Source organism: Entelurus aequoreus, linkage group LG07 (assembly GCF_033978785.1).
Source record: "Entelurus aequoreus isolate RoL-2023_Sb linkage group LG07, RoL_Eaeq_v1.1, whole genome shotgun sequence".
Taxonomy (NCBI): domain Eukaryota; kingdom Metazoa; phylum Chordata; class Actinopteri; order Syngnathiformes; family Syngnathidae; genus Entelurus; species Entelurus aequoreus.
The window spans coordinates 18,923,596-18,946,274 of NC_084737.1; the positions used below are offsets into that span (position 1 = coordinate 18,923,596).

Sequence of the window (22,679 nt, forward strand, 5' to 3'; positions counted from 1 at the left end):
ACTGTGATTACTCAAAAATATGAAATAATTAACAATGGTGTCCTGCATTATTGATCTTTTAGGGCTCTAATTACTAAATACTGCATATTTCAGTTTTACTATAAAAAAAACTAAGTTGTTTTTGACAGAAAAGCCATAAAACATTTTTTTTTTTATTTGTATTACTTTATATCAACTTGAAGTTGATATAGAGATTTAATGTAAGCGTTAAATAATTTAAAAAAAAAAAATAATCTGACTTATTTTTAACATTTTAATGACTGAGACCCTTTATGGTCCCCTGGACCCCTAAAGGTAAAATAAATTAAAAAATGCATATATTTTGTTATGGTTTGAAAATGAAAAATATCAAAATGGCCACCACATGCTTTAATTTTTCCGTGTGCGGCCCTCAGTGGAAAAAGTTTGGACACCCTTGTCTTAGACACACGTAATAAAGGTGTTGGATGTTTTTTGATGATAAATTAAACACAACATCAAACATTATGGTCCCATCTTTCCTCCAAAATAATGTTAAACAACCTGATGTTTACTGACATATAATATTCACGTTTAAATTACTTTTACTGTAAATAAACATCACCTCCAAATATCACTTATCGGCCTCTTGACTACTGATAATCGGCATCGGTATCGGCCCTGGAAAAAAACATATCTCTGGACCTCCATATGTAAGTGCAAGTGATTGGATTAGGCCCCGCCCACCTCCTGACGCCTCATCGGCGACAAAGTCCTCATCGTCGCCCAGTAGGCTCGGGGCCGCCGGGACGTCCTTCTGCTCCACGGAGTCGTCTGGCGGAGGGACCTCCCCCCACACCTTGGAGGCCCGCGTCACCTGGGGCAAACACGGAGAGATTTATTAGGGTCAAAGTCTCCGAGCAGCCGGGTTACACCCCGCAGATACGCACGGGCCGCGGAAGGGCGCAGGGAAAACAAAGGCGGGGGGCAGGAAACCAGGCTTTTGTTGACTCGCAACGCTCGTTATCTCTTAGGCGGCCTCATCAAGAGTTTACGTGCAAATAAAAGTCCGTGACCCCGTCTCGGAGTTCATGACGTGCAAGTCTGCGCAGGAATGACCCAAATATGGGATTGGAATGTCAGAACAACAAGTGAAAACATGGAACGTTTGTTAGTAAATAGGCGTGGGCAATAAAACGCCTTAAACGGGTAATTGATATCAATAAAAAAATGTGTTCGATTAAACGTTTAAAAAATGGGGAAAACCTGGAAAGAATGAAGCAAGGTTGGTTGCACGAACAAAGACACACAGGAAGTGATCACCGATCAGTGGGAGTGACACGCTGACAGCCAATCAGGGGATAGTATCCAGTGTTTCCCATAAACTGCCAAGATACCTGTGGCGGTGGGGGCGTGGCTATGGGCGTGGTCACCATGCCATTGTCGAGTAATTTGCATAATTCACTACAATGATTTGATTTTCTCTAAAAAGGCTCAAAAAATGTATACTTACTAATTAATAATAACAGTTTTGTTTTAAACGTCCATCCATCCATCCATCCATCCATTTTACAATATAATTACAACACTTTATGTACATATTTATATACAGATTTGAACAATAAGTTATTCACTGAAATATATTTATTAATTGTGGTTCTTACAAAAAATATATCTTATAAAATATAAAAGCTAAAATGTCTCAAAGCTCTGCCCCTTTAATTAGTGCATACTAAATAATTTAACTTTAGCCTACTACTACAACCATATTATTTACCAGCAACATAAAGTGAAACAGAGGCAGAGGTGTCCTGCCACAATCTGTAACAAATAAACAGAAAACAGTAGTGGTGGTAAATAGACACAGAGCTTCATCAAACATCTGATCCACTGAACAAAGAGCTCCAAAAATCTTGAACTTTAGACTGAAATCCGTTTTACTCCCTACACTTAACCATGTGTTTCCTACTGCCTGCAGACTTTGCACCCTTTGTTATATACACATGTTGTGTTTCTAATATAAATACATTTAATAAAGTCAAATACAAATAAGGCAACAAGAGAAGTATCCTACACTTCTCTTTTGTAAAGTAAATCTGAACAGCCGATATGGGCATCTACATCAACTATATGATTTGCCTGAGAAGCTGGAGAGGACAACAACAACAACAAAAAATAAAAAAATAAAAATATTTTTTTTATTTTTATTTTTTTTATTTGTGGCGGACGTAATTCTTTCGTGGTGGGCCGCCACAAATAAATGAATGTGTGGGAAACCCTGGTATCAACTATCAAGTTTGCTTGATTCTTTGCATAGAGTGAGATGAGAAAGTCCAAATTAAGAATTTGTGGATAAAAGAGGAACAGTCAGTTATTTGGATGTTTGAAAAGGGACCGTAGTCAGACCAATGTGGTCTGTAAATGATGCAAGGCAAGAGCGCTGACACCACACCACCTTAGCTCACCCTTTAGAGCACAGCTGTAACTATCTGCCACGAAACCTGCAGGAAATAGTTCTTCTCAGGTTTCCCTATGTTTACATTTGAACACTTTGCATTTTCTTACACTTTATGAAGCATCTCTTACATATTCCTTCATTTTAAGAGCTTATTGTTAAGTGTTCAATGGGATTTTAATATTTTGTTTACATTGTTTGTGTTGACATTTCCTTTCTGCCTTGATAGCTGAGGGATTATAATCACAGGAAATTACATTTCAAATAAAATATATTTTTCTCTTGCTCCTTATTTTCCGTAGGTCATAAAAAATTTCAATAATTATTGATATCGGCCAATATATTAATGATATTTAAACAATTACTGCAAAACAAAAATTAATTTCCATAGTTAAATAGGAATAACGGGGCAAAATAATGTTACACAGCCGTTATTTCCTCACACTAAACCTGCAGAAAAAAGTTATTCTCAGGTTTCTCTATGTATACATTTTCACACTTTGCACTATTTTGTTACACTTTATGAAGCATTTCTTACATATTCCTTCATTTTAAGAGCTTATTGTTAAGTGTTTCCTTTCTGCCTTGATAGCTGAGGGATTATAATCACAGGAAAGTACATTTCAAATAAAATATATTTTTCTCCTGCTCCTTGATTTCCATAGGTCATAAAAAATGTCAATAATTATTGATATCGACCGGTATATTAATGCTATTTAAACAATTACTGCAAAACAAAAATTCCTTTCCATAGTTAAATAAGAATACCAGGGCAAATTGATGTTACCCAGTCGATATTTCTTCGCACTAAACCTGCAGAAAATAGTTCTTCTCAGGTTTCTACATGTATACATTTTCACACTTTGCACTATTTTCTTACACTTTATGAAGCATTTCTTACATATTCCTACATTTTAAGAGCTTCAATGTGATTTTACTATTTTGTTGACATTGTTGGAGTGTTTTCCATGCTTCCTTTCTGCCTTGATAGCTGAGGGATTATAATTACAGGAAGTTACATTTACTACAAAATATATTAATCTCCTGCTCCTTTCTTTTCCATAGCTTATAAAAATATCAATAATTATAGCTAGACCAATATAAAACAATCATGTTGTGCTACAGTTTTCTGCCATATTGCGCACCTTTATTGAGGTGATAAGGTTATCACCTTAACACGTCAAAAACTCCAATAACTTGGTCAATGTTCTACATAGAAAGATAAATAAAGTGTTCATAATCACTTACAGTACCAATACTTTTTTGTTTCCAACCAACCAACCTAACAATAGCAATAGCAGCACTGGAGTCCTTGGCATTCTCTAAAATGGTTTCCCCACTCATATGCTTTTGTCCACCTTGCTACTATGGCATCTACAAGATTGGTTGTCTTGTAGTGTCCTGATGAATCTACACGATTGGTTGTCTTGTATCGTCCTGATGAATTTACACGGTTGGTTGTCTTGTATCGTCCTGATAAATCTATACAATTGGTTGTCTTGTATCGTCCTGATGAATCTACACGATTGGTTGTCTTGTATGGTCTTGATTAATCTGTACGATTGGTTGTCTTGTATGGTCCTGATGAATCTACACGATTGGTTGTCTTGTAGTGTCTTGATGAATATACACAATTTCTTGTCAATTTGGTGTCCTGTCATCAGGACACTATCCTGATGAATCTACACGATTTGTTGTGTTGTAGTGTCCTGATGAATATACACGATCGTCTTGTAGTGTCCTGATTAATCTACACGATTTGTTGTCTTGTAGTGTCTTGATGAATATACACAATTTGTTGTCTTGTAGTGTCCTGATGAATCTACACGATTTGTTGTCTTGTAGTGTCCTGATGAATATACACGATCGTCTTGTAGTGTCCTGATGGATCTACACGATTCGTTGTCTTGTAGTGTCCTGATGAATCTACACGATTTGTTGTCTTGTAGTGTCCTGATGAATCTACACGATTGGATGTCTTGTATCGTCCTGATGAATCTACACGATTGGTTGTCTTGTATCGTCCTGATTAATCTACACGATTGGTTGTCTTGTAGTGTCCTGATTAATCTGCACGATTGGTTGTCTTGTAGAGTCCTGATGAATCTACATGATTGGTTGTCTTGTATCGTCCTGATGAATCTACACAATTGGATGTCTTATATCGTTCTGATCAATCTACACGATTGGTTGTCTTGTATCGTCCTGATGAATTTACACGATTGGTTGTCTTTATCGTTCTGATTAATCTACACGATTGGTTGTCTTGTATTGTCCTGTTGAATCTACACGATTGGTTGTCTTGTATCGTCCTGATGAATCTGCACGATTGGTTGTCTTGTAGTGTCCTGATGAATCTACATGATTTATTGTATTGTATCGTCCTGATGAATCTACACGATTGGTTGTCTTGTAGTGTCCTGATGAATCTACATGACTTGTTGTCTTGTAGTGTCCTGATGAATGTACACAATTGTTTGTCTTGTAGTGGCCTGATGAATCTACACAATTGTTTGTCTTGTAGTGTCCTGATGAACCTACACAAGTTGTTGTCCTATAGTGTCCTGATGAATCTACACGATTGTTTGTCTTGTAGTGTCCTGATGAATCTACACAAGTTGTTTTCCTGTAGTGTCCTGATGAATCTACGCAAGTTGTTGTCCTGTAGTGTCCTGATGAATGTACACAATTGTTTGTCTTGTAGTGGCCTGATGAATCCACACAATTTTGTCTTGTAGTGTCCTGATGAATCTACACAAGTTGTTGTCCTACAGTGTCCTGATGAATCTACACAATTGTTTTTCTTGTAGTGTCCTGATGAATCTACACAAGTTGTTGTCCTGTAGTGTCCTGATGAATATACACAAGTTGTTGTTCTGTAGTGTCCTGATGAATGTACACAATTGTTTGTCTTGTAGTGGCCTGATGAATCCACACAATTGTTTGTCTTGTAGTGTCCTGATGAATCTACACAAGTTGTTGTCCTATAGTGTCCTGATGAATCTACACAATTGTTTTTCTTGTAGTGTCCTGATGAATCTACACAAGTTGTTGTCCTGTAGTGTCCTGATGAATATACACAAGTTGTTGTCCTGTAGTGTCCTGATGAATGTACACAATTGTTTGTCTTGTAGTGGCCTGATGAATCTACACAATTGTCTGTCTTGTAGTGTCCTGATGAATCTACACAAGTTGTTGTCCTACAGTGTCCTGATGAATCTACACGATTGTTTTTCTTGTAGTGTCATGATGAATCTACACAAGTTGTTGTCCTGTAGTGTCCTGATGAATCTACACGATTGGTTGTCTTGTAGTGTCCTGATGAATGTACACAATTGTTTGTCTTGTAGTGGCCTGATGAATCTACACAATTGTTTGTCTTGTAGTGTCCTGATGAACCTACACAAGTTGTTGTCCTATAGTGTCCTGATGAATCTACACGATTGTTTGTCTTGTAGTGTCCTGATGAATCTACACAAGTTGTTTTCCTGTAGTGTCCTGATGAATCTACGCAAGTTGTTGTCCTGTAGTGTCCTGATGAATGTACACAATTGTTTGTCTTGTAGTGGCCTGATGAATCCACACAATTTTGTCTTGTAGTGTCCTGATAAATCTACACAAGTTGTTGTCCTGTAGTGTCCTGATGAATCTACACAATTGTTTTTCTTGTAGTGTCATGATGAATCTACACAAGTTGTTGTCCTGTAGTGTCCTGATGAATCTACACAAGTTGTTGTCCTGTAGTGTCCTGATGAATGTACACAATTGTTTGTCTTGTAGTGGCCTGATGAATCTACACAATTGTTTGTCTTGTAGTGTCCTGATGAATCTACACAAGTTGTTGTCCTATAGTGTCCTGATGAATCTACACAATTGTTTTTCTAGTAGTGTCATGATGAATCTACACAAGTTGTTGTCCTGTAGTGTCCTGATGAATCTACACAAGTTGTTGTCCTGTAGTGTCCTGATGAATGTACACAATTGTTTGTCTTGTAGTGGCCTGATAAATCTACACAATTGTTTGTCTTGTAGTGTCCTGATGAATCTACACAAGTTGTTGTCCTATAGTGTCCTGATGAATCTACACGATTGTTTTTCTTGTAGTGTCATGATGAATCTACACAAGTTGTTGTCCTGTAGTGTCCTGATGAATCTACACAAGTTGTTGTCCTGTAGTGTCCTGATGAATGTACACAATTGTTTGTCTTGTAGTGGCCTGATGAATATACACGATCGTCTTGTAGTGTCCTGATGAATCTACACAAGTTGTTGTCCTGTAGTGTCCTGATGAATGTACACAATTGTTTGTCTTGTAGTGGCCTGATGAATCTACACAATTGTTTGTCTTGTAGTGTCCTGATGAATCTACACAAGTTGTTGTCCTACAGTGTCCTGATGAATCTACACAATTGTTTTTCTTGTAGTGTCCTGATGAATCTACACAAGTTGTTGTCCTGTAGTGTCCTGATGAATATACACAAGTTGTTGTTCTGTAGTGTCCTGATGAATGTACACAATTGTTTGTCTTGTAGTGGCCTGATGAATCCACACAATTGTTTGTCTTGTAGTGTCCTGATGAATCTACACAAGTTGTTGTCCTATAGTGTCCTGATGAATCTACACAATTGTTTTTCTTGTAGTGTCATGATGAATCTACACAAGTTGTTGTCATGTAGTGTCATGATGAATCTACACAAGTTGTTGTCCTGTAGTGTCCTGATGAATATACACAAGTTGTTGTTCTGTAGTGTCCTGATGAATGTACACAATTGTTTGTCTTGTAGTGGCCTGATGAATCCACACAATTGTTTGTCTTGTAGTGTCCTGATGAATGTACACAAGTTGTTGTCCTATAGTGTCCTGATGAATCTACACAATTGTTTTTCTTGTAGTGTCATGATGAATCTACACAAGTTGTTGTCATGTAGTGTCCTGATGAATCTACACAAGTTGTTGTCCTGTAGTGTCCTGATGAATGTACACAATTGTTTGTCTTGTAGTGGCCTGATGAATCCACACAATTGTTTGTCTTGTAGTGTCCTGATGAATCTACACAAGTTGTTGTCCTATAGTGTCCTGATGAATCTACACAATTGTTTTTCTTGTAGTGTCATGATGAATCTACACAAGTTGTGGTCCTGTAGTGTCCTGATAAATCTACACAAGTTGTTGTCCTGTAGTGTCCTGATGAATGTACACAATTGTTTGTCTTGTAGTGGCCTGATGAATCTACACAATTGTTTGTCTTGTAGTGTCCTGATGAATCTACGCAAGTTGTTGTCCTATAGTGTCCTGATGAATCTACACAATCGTTTTTCTTGTAGTGTCATGATGAATCTACACAAGTTGTTGTCCTGTAGTGTCCTGATGAATGTACACAATTGTTTGTCTTGTAGTGGCCTGATGAATCTACACAATTGTCTGTCTTGTAGTGTCCTGATGAATCTACACAAGTTGTTGTCCTGTAGTGTCCTGATGAATCTACACAAGTTGTTGTCCTGTAGTGTCCTGATGAATGTACACAATTGTTTGTCTTGTAGTGGCCTGATGAATCTACACAATTGTCTGTCTTGTAGTGTCCTGATGAATCTACACAAGTTGTTGTCCTATAGTGTCCTGATGAATCTACACGATTGTTTTTCTTGTAGTGTCATGATGAATCTACACAAGTTGTTGTCCTGTAGTGTAGTGTCCTGATGAATCTACACAAGTTGTTGTCCTGTAGTGTCTTGATGAATCTACACGATTGATTGTCTTGTATCGTCCTAATGAATCTACACGATTGGTTGTCTTGCAGTGTCCTGATGAATCTACACAAGTTGTTGTCCTGTAGTGTCTTGATGAATCTACACGATTGGTTGTCTTGTATCGTCCTAATGAATCTACACGATAGGTTGTCTTGCAGTGTCTTGATGAATCTACACGCTTGCACAGAGGAGACGCAGAGAGAGCCAGACGTTCTCGCGTGAGACCATCTCGATCATCTTGATGGAGCGAACCCTCCCGCTTGGCCAGAGTGCTCAGACGCCGATACGACTCTGGCAAGATGACAGCGTTAGCATTTCCAGCTGGCACGGCCCGCCACTTCCTATTTCCACCCGACCCCGTCAGGCCGGCTTCGCCTTTAAACATAAATAACGGCATCTAACCCCCCCCCAAATCCTCGCTGGCCCGACTGAACGCCCTTGCAACAACAATCCCGGGACTTTTTCAAAAGGAAAGCGCTGACCAAACAAATTCCTGTCAGCGGCGGCGACCAGTCGACCGTCAGTCGGATCTTCTCTGGGACTTAAGCATGGTGTGCTTGTGGACTCTGGGAGGGTCCAAAGTTCCACACTTGTACACAAAATATCACGCTGTTCATAGCAGCTCAACTTATCTCGGTCTGGGAGAAAGGGCTTAAATCACAGGTGACCAAAGTTTTTTAAACGGCACATTCCTGAAAATACTCTAAAAAAAAATACATGAAAGTGGAATGAAAGAGCAAACAGGTGAAATGTAACAAGAAAAAGTTGCAATGTTCTCTAATAATTCTAATAACACAGAACTGCCATGCAGGCTGGTTTTTTTTTTGTCTTTAAAACTGTCATTGCTCAAAATATAACAATGAATCAAAATCAACATTGTTATGAATTATTGGCATATTCAGATATTCCACTTTTTGGGGGGAAATAGTGCATATTTTCTTTGTTTTACAAACAAAAACAAACATAATAAGTAAAATATGAACTCATTGATTTAAGCGTTGGGGGTTAATGAAAAAAAACGGTATGACTTATTTTTAACACTTTTATGAGTGGGGTTCTTATAATGTGAGTTTTTTTTATTGCTCAATAAATTAAAATCAATGTTGTTATGAATTATTTAACTATTTCAGGCTCTAATTAATTCATATCAATGATTCCACTTGGACATTTTTTTTGGGGGGGGGGGGAATATTGCATATTTTGTGTGTTTGCCAAAAAAATAAAAATAATTTTGACCAAAAGGGCATTAACAATTTTTCAAAAATGTACCCTAAAAATGTAAGCGTTGAATAAAAAAAATAATATAATAATAAAATACTTATTTTTAACACTTTTATGAGTGGGGTTCTTATAACGTGAGTTTTTTTTTATTGCTCAATAAATTAAAATCAACGTTGTTATGAATTATTGACCTATTTCAGGCTCTAATTACTTCATATCAATGGACACTTGGACATTTTTTTGGGGGGGGGGGGGGGGGGGGAATATTGCATATTTTGTGTGTTTGCCAAAAAAAAAAAAAAGAATTTTGACCAAAAGGGCATTAAACAATTTTTAAAAAATGTACCCTAAAAATGTAAGTGTTGAATTAAAAAAAAATAATATATATATATATAATAATAAATTACTTATTTTTAGGACTGGGTCCCTTGGACCAGATTTGAGAGGGAATTATTGCATATTTTGTGTGTTTGCCAAAAAAAAAAAAAAGAATTTTGACCAAAAGGGCATTAATCAATTTCAAAAAAATTACCCTAAAAATGTAAGCATTGAATACAAATATATATATATATAATAATAAATGACTTATTTTTAGGACTGGGTCCCTTGGACCAGATTTGAGAGGGAAATATTGCATATTTTGTGTGTTTGCCAAAAAAAAAAACAGAACTTTGACCAAAAACAATATGACTTAATTGTAACACTTTTATGAGTGGGGTTCTTATAATGTGAGTTTATTTTTATTGCTCAATAAATTAAAATCAATGTTGTTATGATTTATTGACCTATTTCAGGCTCTAATGACTTCATATCAATGATTCCACTTGGACATTTTGGGGGGGGGGGGAATATTGCATATTTTGTGTGTTAGCCAAAAAAAAAAAAAAGAATTTTCACCAAAAGGGCATTAAACAATTTAAAAAAAAATGACCCTAAAAATGTAAGCGTTGAATAAAAAAATGTATATATATAATAATAAATGACTTATTTTTAGGACTGGGTCCCTTGGACCAGATTTGAGAGGGAAATATTGCATATTTTGTGTGTTTGCCAAAAAAAATACAGAATTTTGACCAAAAACAATATTACTTATTTTTAACACTTTTATGAGTGGGGTTCTTATAATGTGAGGTTTTTTTATTGCTCAATAAATTAAAATCAATGTTCTTATGATTTATTGACCTATTTCAGGCTCTAATGACTTCATATCAATGATTCCACTTGGACATTTTTTGGGGGGGGGGGGGGTATTGTATATTTTGTGTGTTTGCAAAAAAAAAAAAAAAAAAGAATTTTGACCAAAAGGGCATTAAACAATTTAAAAAAATGTACCCTAAAAATGTAAGCGTTGAATAAAAATAAATATATATATATATAATAATAAATGACTTATTTTTAAGACTGGGTCCCTTGGGCCAGATTTGAGAGGGAAACATTGCATATTTTGTGTGTTTGCCAAAAAAAACAGAATTTTGACCAAAAACAATATTACTTATTTTTAACACTTTTATGAGTGGGGTTCTTATAATGTGAGGTTTTTTTATTGCTCAATAAATTAAAATCAATGTTGTTATGATTTATTGACCTATTTCAGGCTCTAATTACTTCATATCAATGATTCCACTTGGACATTTTTTTGGGGGGGGGGGGGATATTGCATATTTTGTGTGTTTTGCCAAAAAATAAACAGAATTTTGACCAAAAGGGTATTAAACAATAAAAAAAATGTACCCTAAAAATGTAAGCGTTGAATAAAAATATATATATAATAATAAATGACTTATTTTTAGGACTGAGACCCTTCTGGGTCCTTTGGACCAGATTTGAGGGGGAAATATTGCATATTTTGTGTGTTTGCCAAAAAAACAACAGCATTTTGACCAAAAGGGCATTAAACAATTAAAAAAAGTTTACCCTAAAAATGTAAGCGTTGAATAAAAAAAATATATATATAATAATAAATGACTTATTTTTAGGACTGAGACCCTTCTGGGTCCCTTGGACCAGATTTGAGGGGGAAATATTGCATATTTTGTGTGTTTGCCAAAAAAACTACAGAATTTTGACCAAAAGGGCATTAAACAATTAAAAAAAGTTTACCCTAAAAATGTAAGCGTTGAATAAAAAATATATATATATAATAATAAATGACTTATTTTTAGGACTGAGACCCTTCTGGGTCCCTGGGACCAGATTTGAGGGGGAAATATTGCATATTTTGTGTGTTTGCCAAAAAAAAAAAAAAAATTTTGACCAAAAGGGCATTAAACAATTAACAAAAATGTACCCTAAAAATGTAAGCGTTGAATAAAAAAAATATATAATAATAAATTACTTATTTTTAGGACTGAGACCCTTCTGGGTCACTGGGACCAGATTTGAAGGCAGCCTTACTGGTTAAAAAATTCTATATATTGCATTGTTTATGAAAATGAAAAATATCAAAAGGGCCCCCACATGACTTGATCTTTCAGTGTGCGGCCCTCAGTGCAAAAAGTTTGGACACCCCTGTAATAAATGCATCTTCCTGCGGGGTACTGATTCCTGCGGTGACTATTCGATTCAGAATCGATTCTTCATTCAAACCGATTCTCGCAATGTAATATTTGGTATAATAATTATAATGGAACTTTTTCAAAACTAATTTTAATGAAAATTTTTCAAAACAGGTTACAGGTTATAAAAAAGCTCCTTCTGGTTGCATGGAGATGGACTAAAAACGTCCATCCATCCATCCATCCATCCATCCATCTAAATTTATTCCTATATAAAGACACTCCGAGCTCCCAAGTTGCTAAAAAAGACACTCCAAGCTCCGAAAGTTGCTAATAAAGATACCCCAGGCTCCCAAGTTGCTAATAAAAACACTCCAGGCTCCCAAGTTGCTAAAAAAGACACTCCGAGCTCTCAAGTTGCTAGTAAAAACACTCCAAGCTCTCAAGTTGCTAATAAAAACACTCCAAGCTCTCAAGTTGCTAATAAAGACACCCCAAGTTCCAAGCTGCTAATAAAGACACTCCAAGCTCCCAAGTTGCTAATAAAGTGTTGTAATAAGTGTTGCTAATAAAGCTCATTTGTGTTGTAGAATATTGGTTGGGAAATGACCAAAATTCAATGGTCAAATCAATGTCAGAACCCGACATTGATTAAACGTCATCAAAAAGCATGTTGTTTCAACGTTGTATTTGTGTTGTAGAATATTGGTTGGCAAATGACCAAAAATTCAAAGGTCAAATCAACGTCAGAACCTGACATTGAATAAACGTCATTAAAATGTTGTTTCAACGTTGTATTTGTGTTGTAGAATATTGGTTGGGAAATGACCAAATTTCAATGGTAAAATCAACGTCACAACCTGACATTAAATAAACATTGTCAAAATGTTGTTTCAACGTTGTAATTGTGCTGTAGATTATTGGTTGGGAAATGACCAAAATTCAATGGTCAAATCAACGTCAGAACCCGACATTGAATAAACATGGTCGAAAAGGACGTTGTTTCAACATTGTATTTGTATTGTACAATAGTGGTTGGGAAATGTCCAAATTTCATCGGTCAAATCAACGTCAGAACCCAACATTGATTAAACGTCATCAAAAAACATGTTGTATCAACGTTGTATTTGTGTTGTAGAATATTGGTTGGGAAATGACCGAATTTCAATGGTCAAATCAACGTCAGAACCCAACATTGAATAAACATGGTCGAAAAGGACGTTGTTTCAACATTGTATTTGTATTGTACAATACTGGTTGGGAAATGTCCAAATTTCATCGGTCAAATCAACGTCAGAACCCAACATTAAATAAACGTCATCAAAAAACATGTTGTTTCAACGTTGTATTTGTGTTGTGGAATAATGGTTGGCAAATGACCAAAAATTCAAAGGTCAAATCAACGTCAGAACCTGACATTGAATAAACGTCATTAAAATGTTGTTTCAACGTTGTATTTGTGTTGTAGAATATTGGTTGGCAAATGACCAAAAATTCAAAGGTCAAATCAACGTCAGAACCTGACATTGAATAAACGTCATTAAAATGTTGTTTCAACGTTGTATTTGTGTTGTAGAATATTGGTTGGGAAATGACCGAATTTCAATGGTAAAATCAACGTCACAACCTGACATTAAATAAACATTGTCAAAATGTTGTTTCAACGTTGTAATTGTGCTGTAGATTATTGGTTGGGAAATGACCAAAATTCAATGTGTAAATCAACGTCAGAACCCGACATTGAATAAACATGGTCGAAAAAGACGTTGTTTCAACATTGTTTTTGTTTTGTAGAATATTGGTTGGGAAATGACCACGTTTCAATGGTCAAATCAACCTCAGAACCCAACATTGAATAAACGTTGTCAAAAAGCACGTTATTTCAACGTTGTATTTGTGTTGTTGAATATTGGTTGGGAAATGACAAAAATTCAATGTCCAATCAACGACACAACCCAACATTGAATAAACGGCGTCAAAAAGCATGTTGTTTCAACGTTGTATTTGTGTTGTAGAATACTGGTTGGGAAATGACCAAATTTCAATGGTAAAATCAACGTTACAACCTGACATTGAATAAACATTGTCAAAATGTTGTTTCAACGTTGTATTTGTATTGTAGAATATTGGTTGGGAAATGACAAAATTCAAATGGTCAAATCAACCTCAGAACCAAACATTGATTAAACGTTGTCAAAAAGCACGTTGTTTCAATGTTGTATTTGTGTTGAAAAAATATTGGTTGAAAAATGACCAACTTTCAATGTCAAATCAACGTCACAACCTGACATTGATTAAACATCGTCAAAAAGCACGTTGTTTCAACGTTGTATTTGTGTTGTAGAATATTGGTTGGAGAATGATCACATTTCAATGTCAAATCAACGTCAGAACGCGACATTGAATAAACGTCTTCAAAAAGCATGTTGTTTCAACCTTCTATTTGTGTTGTAAAATATTGGTTTGGAAATGACCAAAATTCAATGACAAATCAACGTCACAACTCGACATTGATTAAACGTCGTCAAAAAGCACGTTGTTTCAATGTTGTATTTGTGTTGAAAAAATATTGGTTGAAAAATGACCAACTTTCAATGTCAAATCAACGTCACAACCCAACATTGATTAACCGTTGTGAAAAAGCATGTTGTTTCAACGTTGTATTTGTGTTGTAGAATATTGGTTGGAGAATGATCACATTTCAATGTCAAATCAACGTCAGAACGCGACATTGAATAAACGTCTTCAAAAAGCATGTTGTTTCAACCTTCTATTTGTGTTGTAAAATATTGGTTTGGAAATGACTAAAATTCAATGACAAATCAACATCACAACCTGACATTGAATAAACGTTGTCAAAAAGCATGTTGTTTCAACGTTGTATTTGTGTTGTAGAATATTGGTTGGGAAATGACCAAAATTCAATGGTCAAAACAACGTCACAACCTGAGATTAAATAAACGTCTTCAAAAAGCATGTTGTTTCAACGTTGTATTTGTCTTGTAGAATATTGGTTGGAAAATGACCGAATTCCAATGGTCAAATCAACGTCACAACTTGACATTGAATAAACGTCATTAAAATGTTGTTTCAACGTTGTATTTGTGTTGTAGAATATTGGTTGGGAAATGACCACGTTTCAACGGTCAAATCAACCTCAGAACCCAACATTGAATAAACGTCATCAAAAAGCACATTATTTCAACATTGTATTTGTGTTGTAGAATATTGGTTGGGAAATGACCGAATTTCAATGGTCAAATCAACGTCACAACCTGACATTAAATAAACGTCTTCAAAAAGCATGTTGTTTCAACGTTGTATTTGTGTTGTAGAACATTGGTTGGGAAATTACCAAAATTCAATGACAAATCAACGTCACAACTTGACATTGATTAAACGTCGTCAAAAAGCACATTGTTTCAACGTGTATTTGTGTTGTAGAATATTGGTTGGAAAATGACAACATTTCAATGGTCAAATCAACGTCACAACCTGACATTATAAATAAACGGCGTCAAAAAGCACGTTGTTTCGACGTTGTATTTGTGTTGTAGAATATTGGTTGGGAAATGACCAAAATTCAATGTCTAATCAACGACAGAACCCAACATTGAATAAACGGCGTCAAAAAGCACATTGTTTCAACAATGTATTTGTGTTGTAGAATACTGGTTGGGAAATGACCAAAATTCAATGGTCAAATCAATGTCACAACCTGACATTAAATAAACATTGTCAAAATGTTGTTTCAACGTTGTATTAGTATTGTAGAATATTGGTTGGGAAATGACCACGTTTCAACGGTAAAATCAACCTCAGAACCCAACATTGAATAAACGTCGTCAAAAAGCACATTATTTCAACATTGTATTTGTGTTGTAGAATATTGGTTGGGAAATGACCGAATTTCAATGGTCAAATCAACGTCACAACCTGACATTAAATAAACGTCTTCAAAAAGCATGTTGTTTCAACGTTGTATTTGTGTTGTAGAACATTGGTTGGGAAATTACCAAAATTCAATGACAAATCAACGTCACAACTTGACATTGATTAAACGTCGTCAAAAAGCACATTGTTTCAACTTGTATTTGTGTTGTAGAATATTGGTTGGAAAATGACAACATTTCAATGGTCAAATCAACGTCACAACCTGAGATTATAAATAAACGGCGTCAAAAAGCACGTTGTTTCAACGTTGTATTTGTGTTGTAGAATATTGGTTGGGAAATGACCAAAATTCAATGTCTAATCAACGACAGAACCCAACATTGAATAAACGGCGTCAAAAAGCACATTGTTTCAACAATGTATTTGTGTTGTAGAATACTGGTTGGGAAATGACCAAAATTCAATGGTCAAATCAATGTCACAACCTGACATTAAATAAACATTGTCAAACTGTTGTTTCAACGTTGTATTTGTATTGTAGAATATTGGTTGGGAAATGACAAAATTTTAATGGTCAAATCATCCTCAGAACCAAACATTGATTAAACGTTGTCAAAAAGCACATTGTTTCAACGTTGTATTTGTGTTGTAGAATATTGGTTGGTAAATGACCGAATTTCAATGGTCAAATCAACGTCACAACCTGACATTATAAATAAACGTCGTCAAAAAGCATGTTGTTTCAACATTGTATTTGTGTTGTAAAATATCGGTTGGGAAATTACCAAAATTCAATGACAAATCAACGTCAGAACCCGACATTGATTAAACGTCTTCAAAAAGCATGTTGTTTCAACGTTGTATTTGTGTTGTAAAATATTGGTTGGAAAATGACCAACTTTCAATGGTCAAATCAACGTCACAACCTGACATTAAATAAACGTTGTCAAAAAGCACGTTGTTTCAACGTTGTATTTGTGTTGTAGAGTATTGGTTGGGAAATGACCAAATTTCAGCGGGCAAATCAACGTCAGAACCCGACGTTGATTAAACGTTGTCAAAAAGCATGTTGTTTCAACGTTAGGTTTGAGTTGCTCAACGTCAGGACCTAATGTAACAAGTTCTCAGGTTAAGAGAAATTATTTATTTGAATAATCCATCTAAAATACAAAACGGCAAGCAAGGCTAAAGCTTAGCAAAAGACTATTCAAAAACAGGAACCAGAAGCATGTTTCGAATAAAACAGCCATACAGAGTGTGGCGAGAGACAGGAATCAATAGCTCTCTGATTAGTGACCGGGAGCAGGTGAGCGTCCCAGGTGAAAATAATCAGCACCCATGGCAACAAAGAAACAAACCAGGGAGCCGAAAAAGAACTAAGGACATACTAAACAAAGCAAAACATGATCCGGGCAACGGATCATCACACAAAGTGTAATTTTTTCAAACAAAGCAACAGCTGGAACTTTCATCCCGGGAGGGAAAACAAACTGAAAAGTAGAAACAAATAGGACAAAGCTGGTAAGTGGAATGGTCCCGCCTGTTGTTTTGGGGGGCAGGGATGGATTCTTTCAAAGCGGCCATCTTGGCGGAAAGGGACTTTTAGACACGACGACTGTGGCAACAGAGCGGCTTTGTGGGCCTGGAATGACAAACTGCCACTCAGAGGACCGCCAACCTGGAACCTGGGCCCCTCCTCCATGAAAGGCCTGACGAGTGAGCTCCTGGAGCGCCGTGCAGATCTTTTGACATTTCCACAGGTTTGAATCTGAAGCGATCGGACGGGGGAGGAAGTGGAAGAGGTCCTTCATTCCACGGACAAACACCCTTTGACAGGTGCGAGGATTGTCTTCCCAAAGTCTGCCATGACTAACAGGATGGGCGCAACAAACACGCTTAGGGGGGAAAAGGTCTTGAAGAGAGCAGCTTTTGGTGTGAACACACACACACACCCAAATAAGTAAAATAATAATAATAATGGATTAGATTTATATAAGAAACCATCTGCAAAGTAAAAAATTATGTGTACTAATAATGGCATGTTGTGCGTGATCTACTAAAACTGCAGGCCTCATCCACTAAAGGCCTGCAAGGTGTAAGAATAATATTACCCCCCAAAAAAGTGGAATAAAAGAGCAAATGTAACAAGAAAAAGTTGCAATGTTGACTCTAATAACACAAAGCTGCCTTTAAATCATTGCTCAAAATATAATAATGAATCAAAATCAATGTTGTTATGAATTATTGACATGTTTGACATACTTGACGTCAAATAATTGACCTTGAAATATTTTTGGGGAGGAAAATGTTGCATATTTTGAGTGTTTGCCATTGAAAAAACTAAACAAAGTTTTCTTTGACAAAAAGGGAATTAAAACAAACAAATTTAAAAAAAACTTTAAACAATAATACAAATGTATAATCGGCGGAAAGATCTCAAAATTGATCTGCAGGTTTAAGTGTTGAAAGTTTAAAAAAAAATAAAAACAGGATTTTTTTTTAGCAGTTTATCAGTGGGACCATTTTGGGTCCCCAAGAATTTTAGTGTTGTTGTTTTTTTTAATTATTTATTAATTAGGTAAAATCAATGTTATGAATTATTCACCTATTCATGGCTCCAATTATGTCTTTCCGATTACTTATCTTCCACTTTGATATATTTTGGGGGAAAATATAGAATATGTTGTGTGTTTGCTATAAAAAAGTTTTCTATGACAAACGGGCATAAAAAAAAAAGTAATTAAAACTTATAATTGATGGAAAGATCTGAAATTGATCTGGAGATTAAACAGTTGAAAGTTAAAAAAAAAAAATTTTTTTTAAACATTTATAAAAAAGTAGTGGGACCATTTTGGGTCCCCAAGTATTTTAGTGTTGTTTTTTTGTTTTTTTTTATCAATTAATTAGTTAAAATCAATATTATGAATTATTCACCTATTTATGGCTCCAATTTTGTCTTTCCGATTACTTATCTTCTACTTTGATATATTTTGGGGGCAAATATAGAATATTTTGTGTTTGCTATAAAAAAAAGTTTTCTATGACAAAAGGGCATAAAAAAAAAAAAAAGTTATTAAAACTTATAATTGATGGAAAGATCTGAAATTGATCCGGAGATTAAAGTGTTGAAATTTAAAGAAAAATACAATTTAAAATTTAAAAAAGTAGTGGGACCATTTTGGGTCCCCAAGAATTTTAGTGGGATTTTTTTTTTAAACTGTCATTGCTCAAAAAAATTATAATTAATCAAAATCAATATTGTTATGAATTATTGACACATTCAAGGTTCCAATTACTTCACATTAAATATTTGACTTTGATATAGTTTTGGGGGGGAAATGTTGCATAATTTGAGTGTTTGCCATTAAAAAAACTAGGTTTTATTTAACAAAAAGGGAATTAAAACAAACAAATTAAAAAAAACATTAAACAATAATAAAAACCTATAATAGGCGGATAGATCTCAAAATTGATCTGCAGATTTAAGTGTTAAAAGTTAAAAAAAACTAAAAACAGGATGACCTTTTTAAAACACATTCCCCAAGAATTTTAGTGTTGTTGTTTTTTTTATTACTTATCAATTAGGTAAAATCAATGTTATGAATTATTCACCTATTTATGGCTCCAATTATGTCTTTCTGATTACTTATCTTCCACTTTGATGTATTTGCGGGGAAATATATAGAATATGTTGTGTGTTTGCTACGAAAAGTTTTCTATGACAAAAGGGCATAAAAAAAGTACTTAAAACTTATAATTGATGGAAAGATCTGAAATTGATCTGGAGATTAAAGTGTTGAAAGTTACAAAAAAAAAAAAAAATGTAGGTCCCCAAGTGAAAGTAAAAAATTAAATTTAAAAAAGGATGACCTTTTTTAATACTTTTATCTGTGGGACCCTTTTGGATCCCCAATAATTTTAGTGTTTTTTTTTCGTTTTTTTAAATGTCATTGCTCAAAAAATAATTCAATGTTAGGAATGGCTCCAATTATGTCTTTCCAATTACTTCTATTGCACTTTGATATATTTTGGGGGAAAATATAGAATATTTTGAGTGTTTGCTATAAAAAAAAAAGTTTTCTATGACAAAAGGGCATAAAACAAACAGATTAAACATTTTTTTTAACTAATTAAAACTTATAATTAATGGAAATATATGAAATTGATCTTAAGATTAAAGTATTGAAAGTAAATAAAAAATTTTAAAAAATTAAAAAAAAATTTTTTTTTAAAATAGAATTTTAGTGGGATTTAAAAAAAACAAAAAAAACAACTATCATTGCTCAAAAAATAATAATCAATTGAAATCAATGTTGTTATGAATTATTGACCTATGTACGGCTCCAATTACTTCTATTCCACTTAGAAATTTTTTGGGGGGGGAAATATTGCATATTTTGTGTTTTTGACGTAAAAACAGAGTTTTCTTTAACAAAAAGGCCACAAAACATTAAAAAATATACATGCTGATCATCAGGACACACACAATGTGCATATATAATAATTCTGCACATGCTGTGTGATTTATTAAGACTAAAACTGTTCTGCGAGCAGTATTTTGTGTCTTTATTTAGCAAATGTGCAAACTGACAAAGTTCCACACACGGCTGTGACAAAGAAGGCGATCGCGCTGCAGCTCCATCCTACATTTGATTGTCAACATATATGGACTGTCAAAGGTAAAAATATTACACATATTGTCTATTTAGCAATATCATTTCATAATTTTATAGCTGCTGGATGACTTAAGGGACAAAATCAATTGATGTTTTTGGTGTCTGCTGGCATATTTAAATGACACTTGCTTTTTCATATAGAAGATATATTATTAACATATCTCCTATATAACAAAACACTTCTTGCAATATGCATTTTCTTGCGTCTGGAGCACACGCTCACAGTTAGTGCTAGCCTCGCTAATGAGCGCACCTTCAGCGCTAAAAAAAAGAAAAGGTTCCCATTTTAGACGTACCATAGGACTGCCTCTATAATGCCCATAAAATCTGATACATAATATATTTGTGTAAAACATCATGATAACATGAATGTGCAGTAAATGAGTGTCTCCATGGTGACAGCAGGTAGTACACGCAAAATGCTCATTTAAACAAGGCGGTCTGCACCAGTTATCAATTGCACACGCAGTCTTGGTAGATCACATGCCCACTAACAGTACACGCTAATAGCACACCCTGCTATTTGGATCTTAGTAGATCAGGCCCTTTGAGTACGACTGATAACAAGTACAAAAACATAAATGACGTTTACCTGCTGTCACCATGGAGACACTCATTTACTGCCTGCCTATGTGCTCCGACCTGTGGTGTTTTACTACGTTGTGGAACATGCAGCACACAACAATGATCTATGCCACCTTTTTCTGGGCTGTCTACACTGGAAGCACAATCTCAAAAATCTATCTTTGATAGATGATGCGCTGCAATGATCCAGGCACAAGAAAATGCATGTTACGCAATATTTTATTTTTCTTCAGAGATACATGAAATGTAATTCATGAAAAAAATAAAATTTGTTTTGCTGGCTCCAAATCGGCCCTAAAGTCATCCAGCACCTATAAAAGTAAATTGCTGGATAGACGAGACGATAAGTTTATTTTTCCATCGCCTCCTTCCTTGCAGCCATTTGTGCGTAACTGTGCCAGTTTACTTACTTAAACGTGCCAAATAAAGACGCAAAACACTTTCAGGTTTGAAAAATCACATTGCGAGCGCTAAGATACTACATTTTACACTGCAAAAAGTCAGTGTTCAAAAACAAGGAAAAACCTTACAAAAATTAGGGGTATTTTATTTAAACTAAGCAAAATTATCTGCCAATAGAACAAGAAAATTTGGCTTGTCAAGACTTTCCAAAACAAGTAAAATTAGCTAACCTCAATGAACCCAAAAATACCTTAAAATAAGTATATTCTCACTAATAACAAGTGCACTTTTCTTGGTAGAAAAAAAAAAAAGACCTTTATTCTCAATATGTTGAAAACTAATCTTAAATTAAGTAAATGCTAGTGCTATTATATTGACATAATGATATGCGCTCGGGATTACATTTCTTGAAACCAGCAAATTTATACTAAAAACTAATTTATTTTTCTTAATGGAAAGGCAACAAGGCAACCGCTTGTTACTCTCGGGGTTTCCTAGCCGCTCAGTCAAATCATACACTGCAAAAACTGAAATCTAAGTAAGATTAAATATCTCAAATAAGGGTGATATTTGCTTATTTTCTGTCTGATAAGATAGTTCTTGTCACTAAGCAGATTTTATGTTAGAGTGTTTTACTTGTTTTAAGTGTTTTGGTCCTAAATGATCTCAGTAAGATATTACAGCTTGTAGCTGAGATTTGATGACCTATATTGAGTAAAACATGCTTGAAACTAGAATATCAACTGATGCAAAGCTGTGTCATCAACACTCACAAGTATAAAACTACTTTTTTAAAGGAATCATTTCTTACTTCAAGCATGAAAAAAAATATCATGATGCCGAGCGCATATCATTATGTCAAGATAATGGCACTAGCATTTACTTAATTTAAGAATATTTTTCAACATATCGAGCAAAAAGGTCTCTTTTTTTTCTACCAAGAAATGTGCACTTGTTATTAGTGAGAATATACTTATTTTAAGGTATTTTTGGGTTCATTGAGGTTAGCTAATTTTACTTGTTTTGGAAAGTCTTGACAAGCCGAATTTTCTTGTTCTATTGGCAGATAATTTTGCTTAGTTCAAATAAAATACCACTAATTTTTGTAATTTTTGTTCTTGTTTTAGAACAGTGGTCCCCAACCTTTTTGTACTTGCGGACCGGTCAATGCTTGAAAATTTGTCCCACGGCCTGAGGGGGCGGGATGGGTAGTAAAAAAAAAAAAAAATAAAAAAAAAATTTTTTT

The 22,679-nt window shown here is 34.8% G+C and overlaps 1 protein-coding gene across 1 annotated transcript in view; it reads right to left on the reverse strand.

Annotated features, from left to right (window-relative positions):
- hspg2 (heparan sulfate proteoglycan 2) overlaps positions 1 to 22,679 on the reverse strand; it is a 337,691-nt gene that overhangs the window by 257,277 nt on the left and 57,735 nt on the right. The window contains exon 2 of the mRNA XM_062052774.1: positions 706 to 835. Within this exon, the coding sequence (XP_061908758.1) occupies positions 706 to 835 (130 nt within the window). The remainder of the gene's footprint in view (positions 1 to 705; positions 836 to 22,679) is intronic.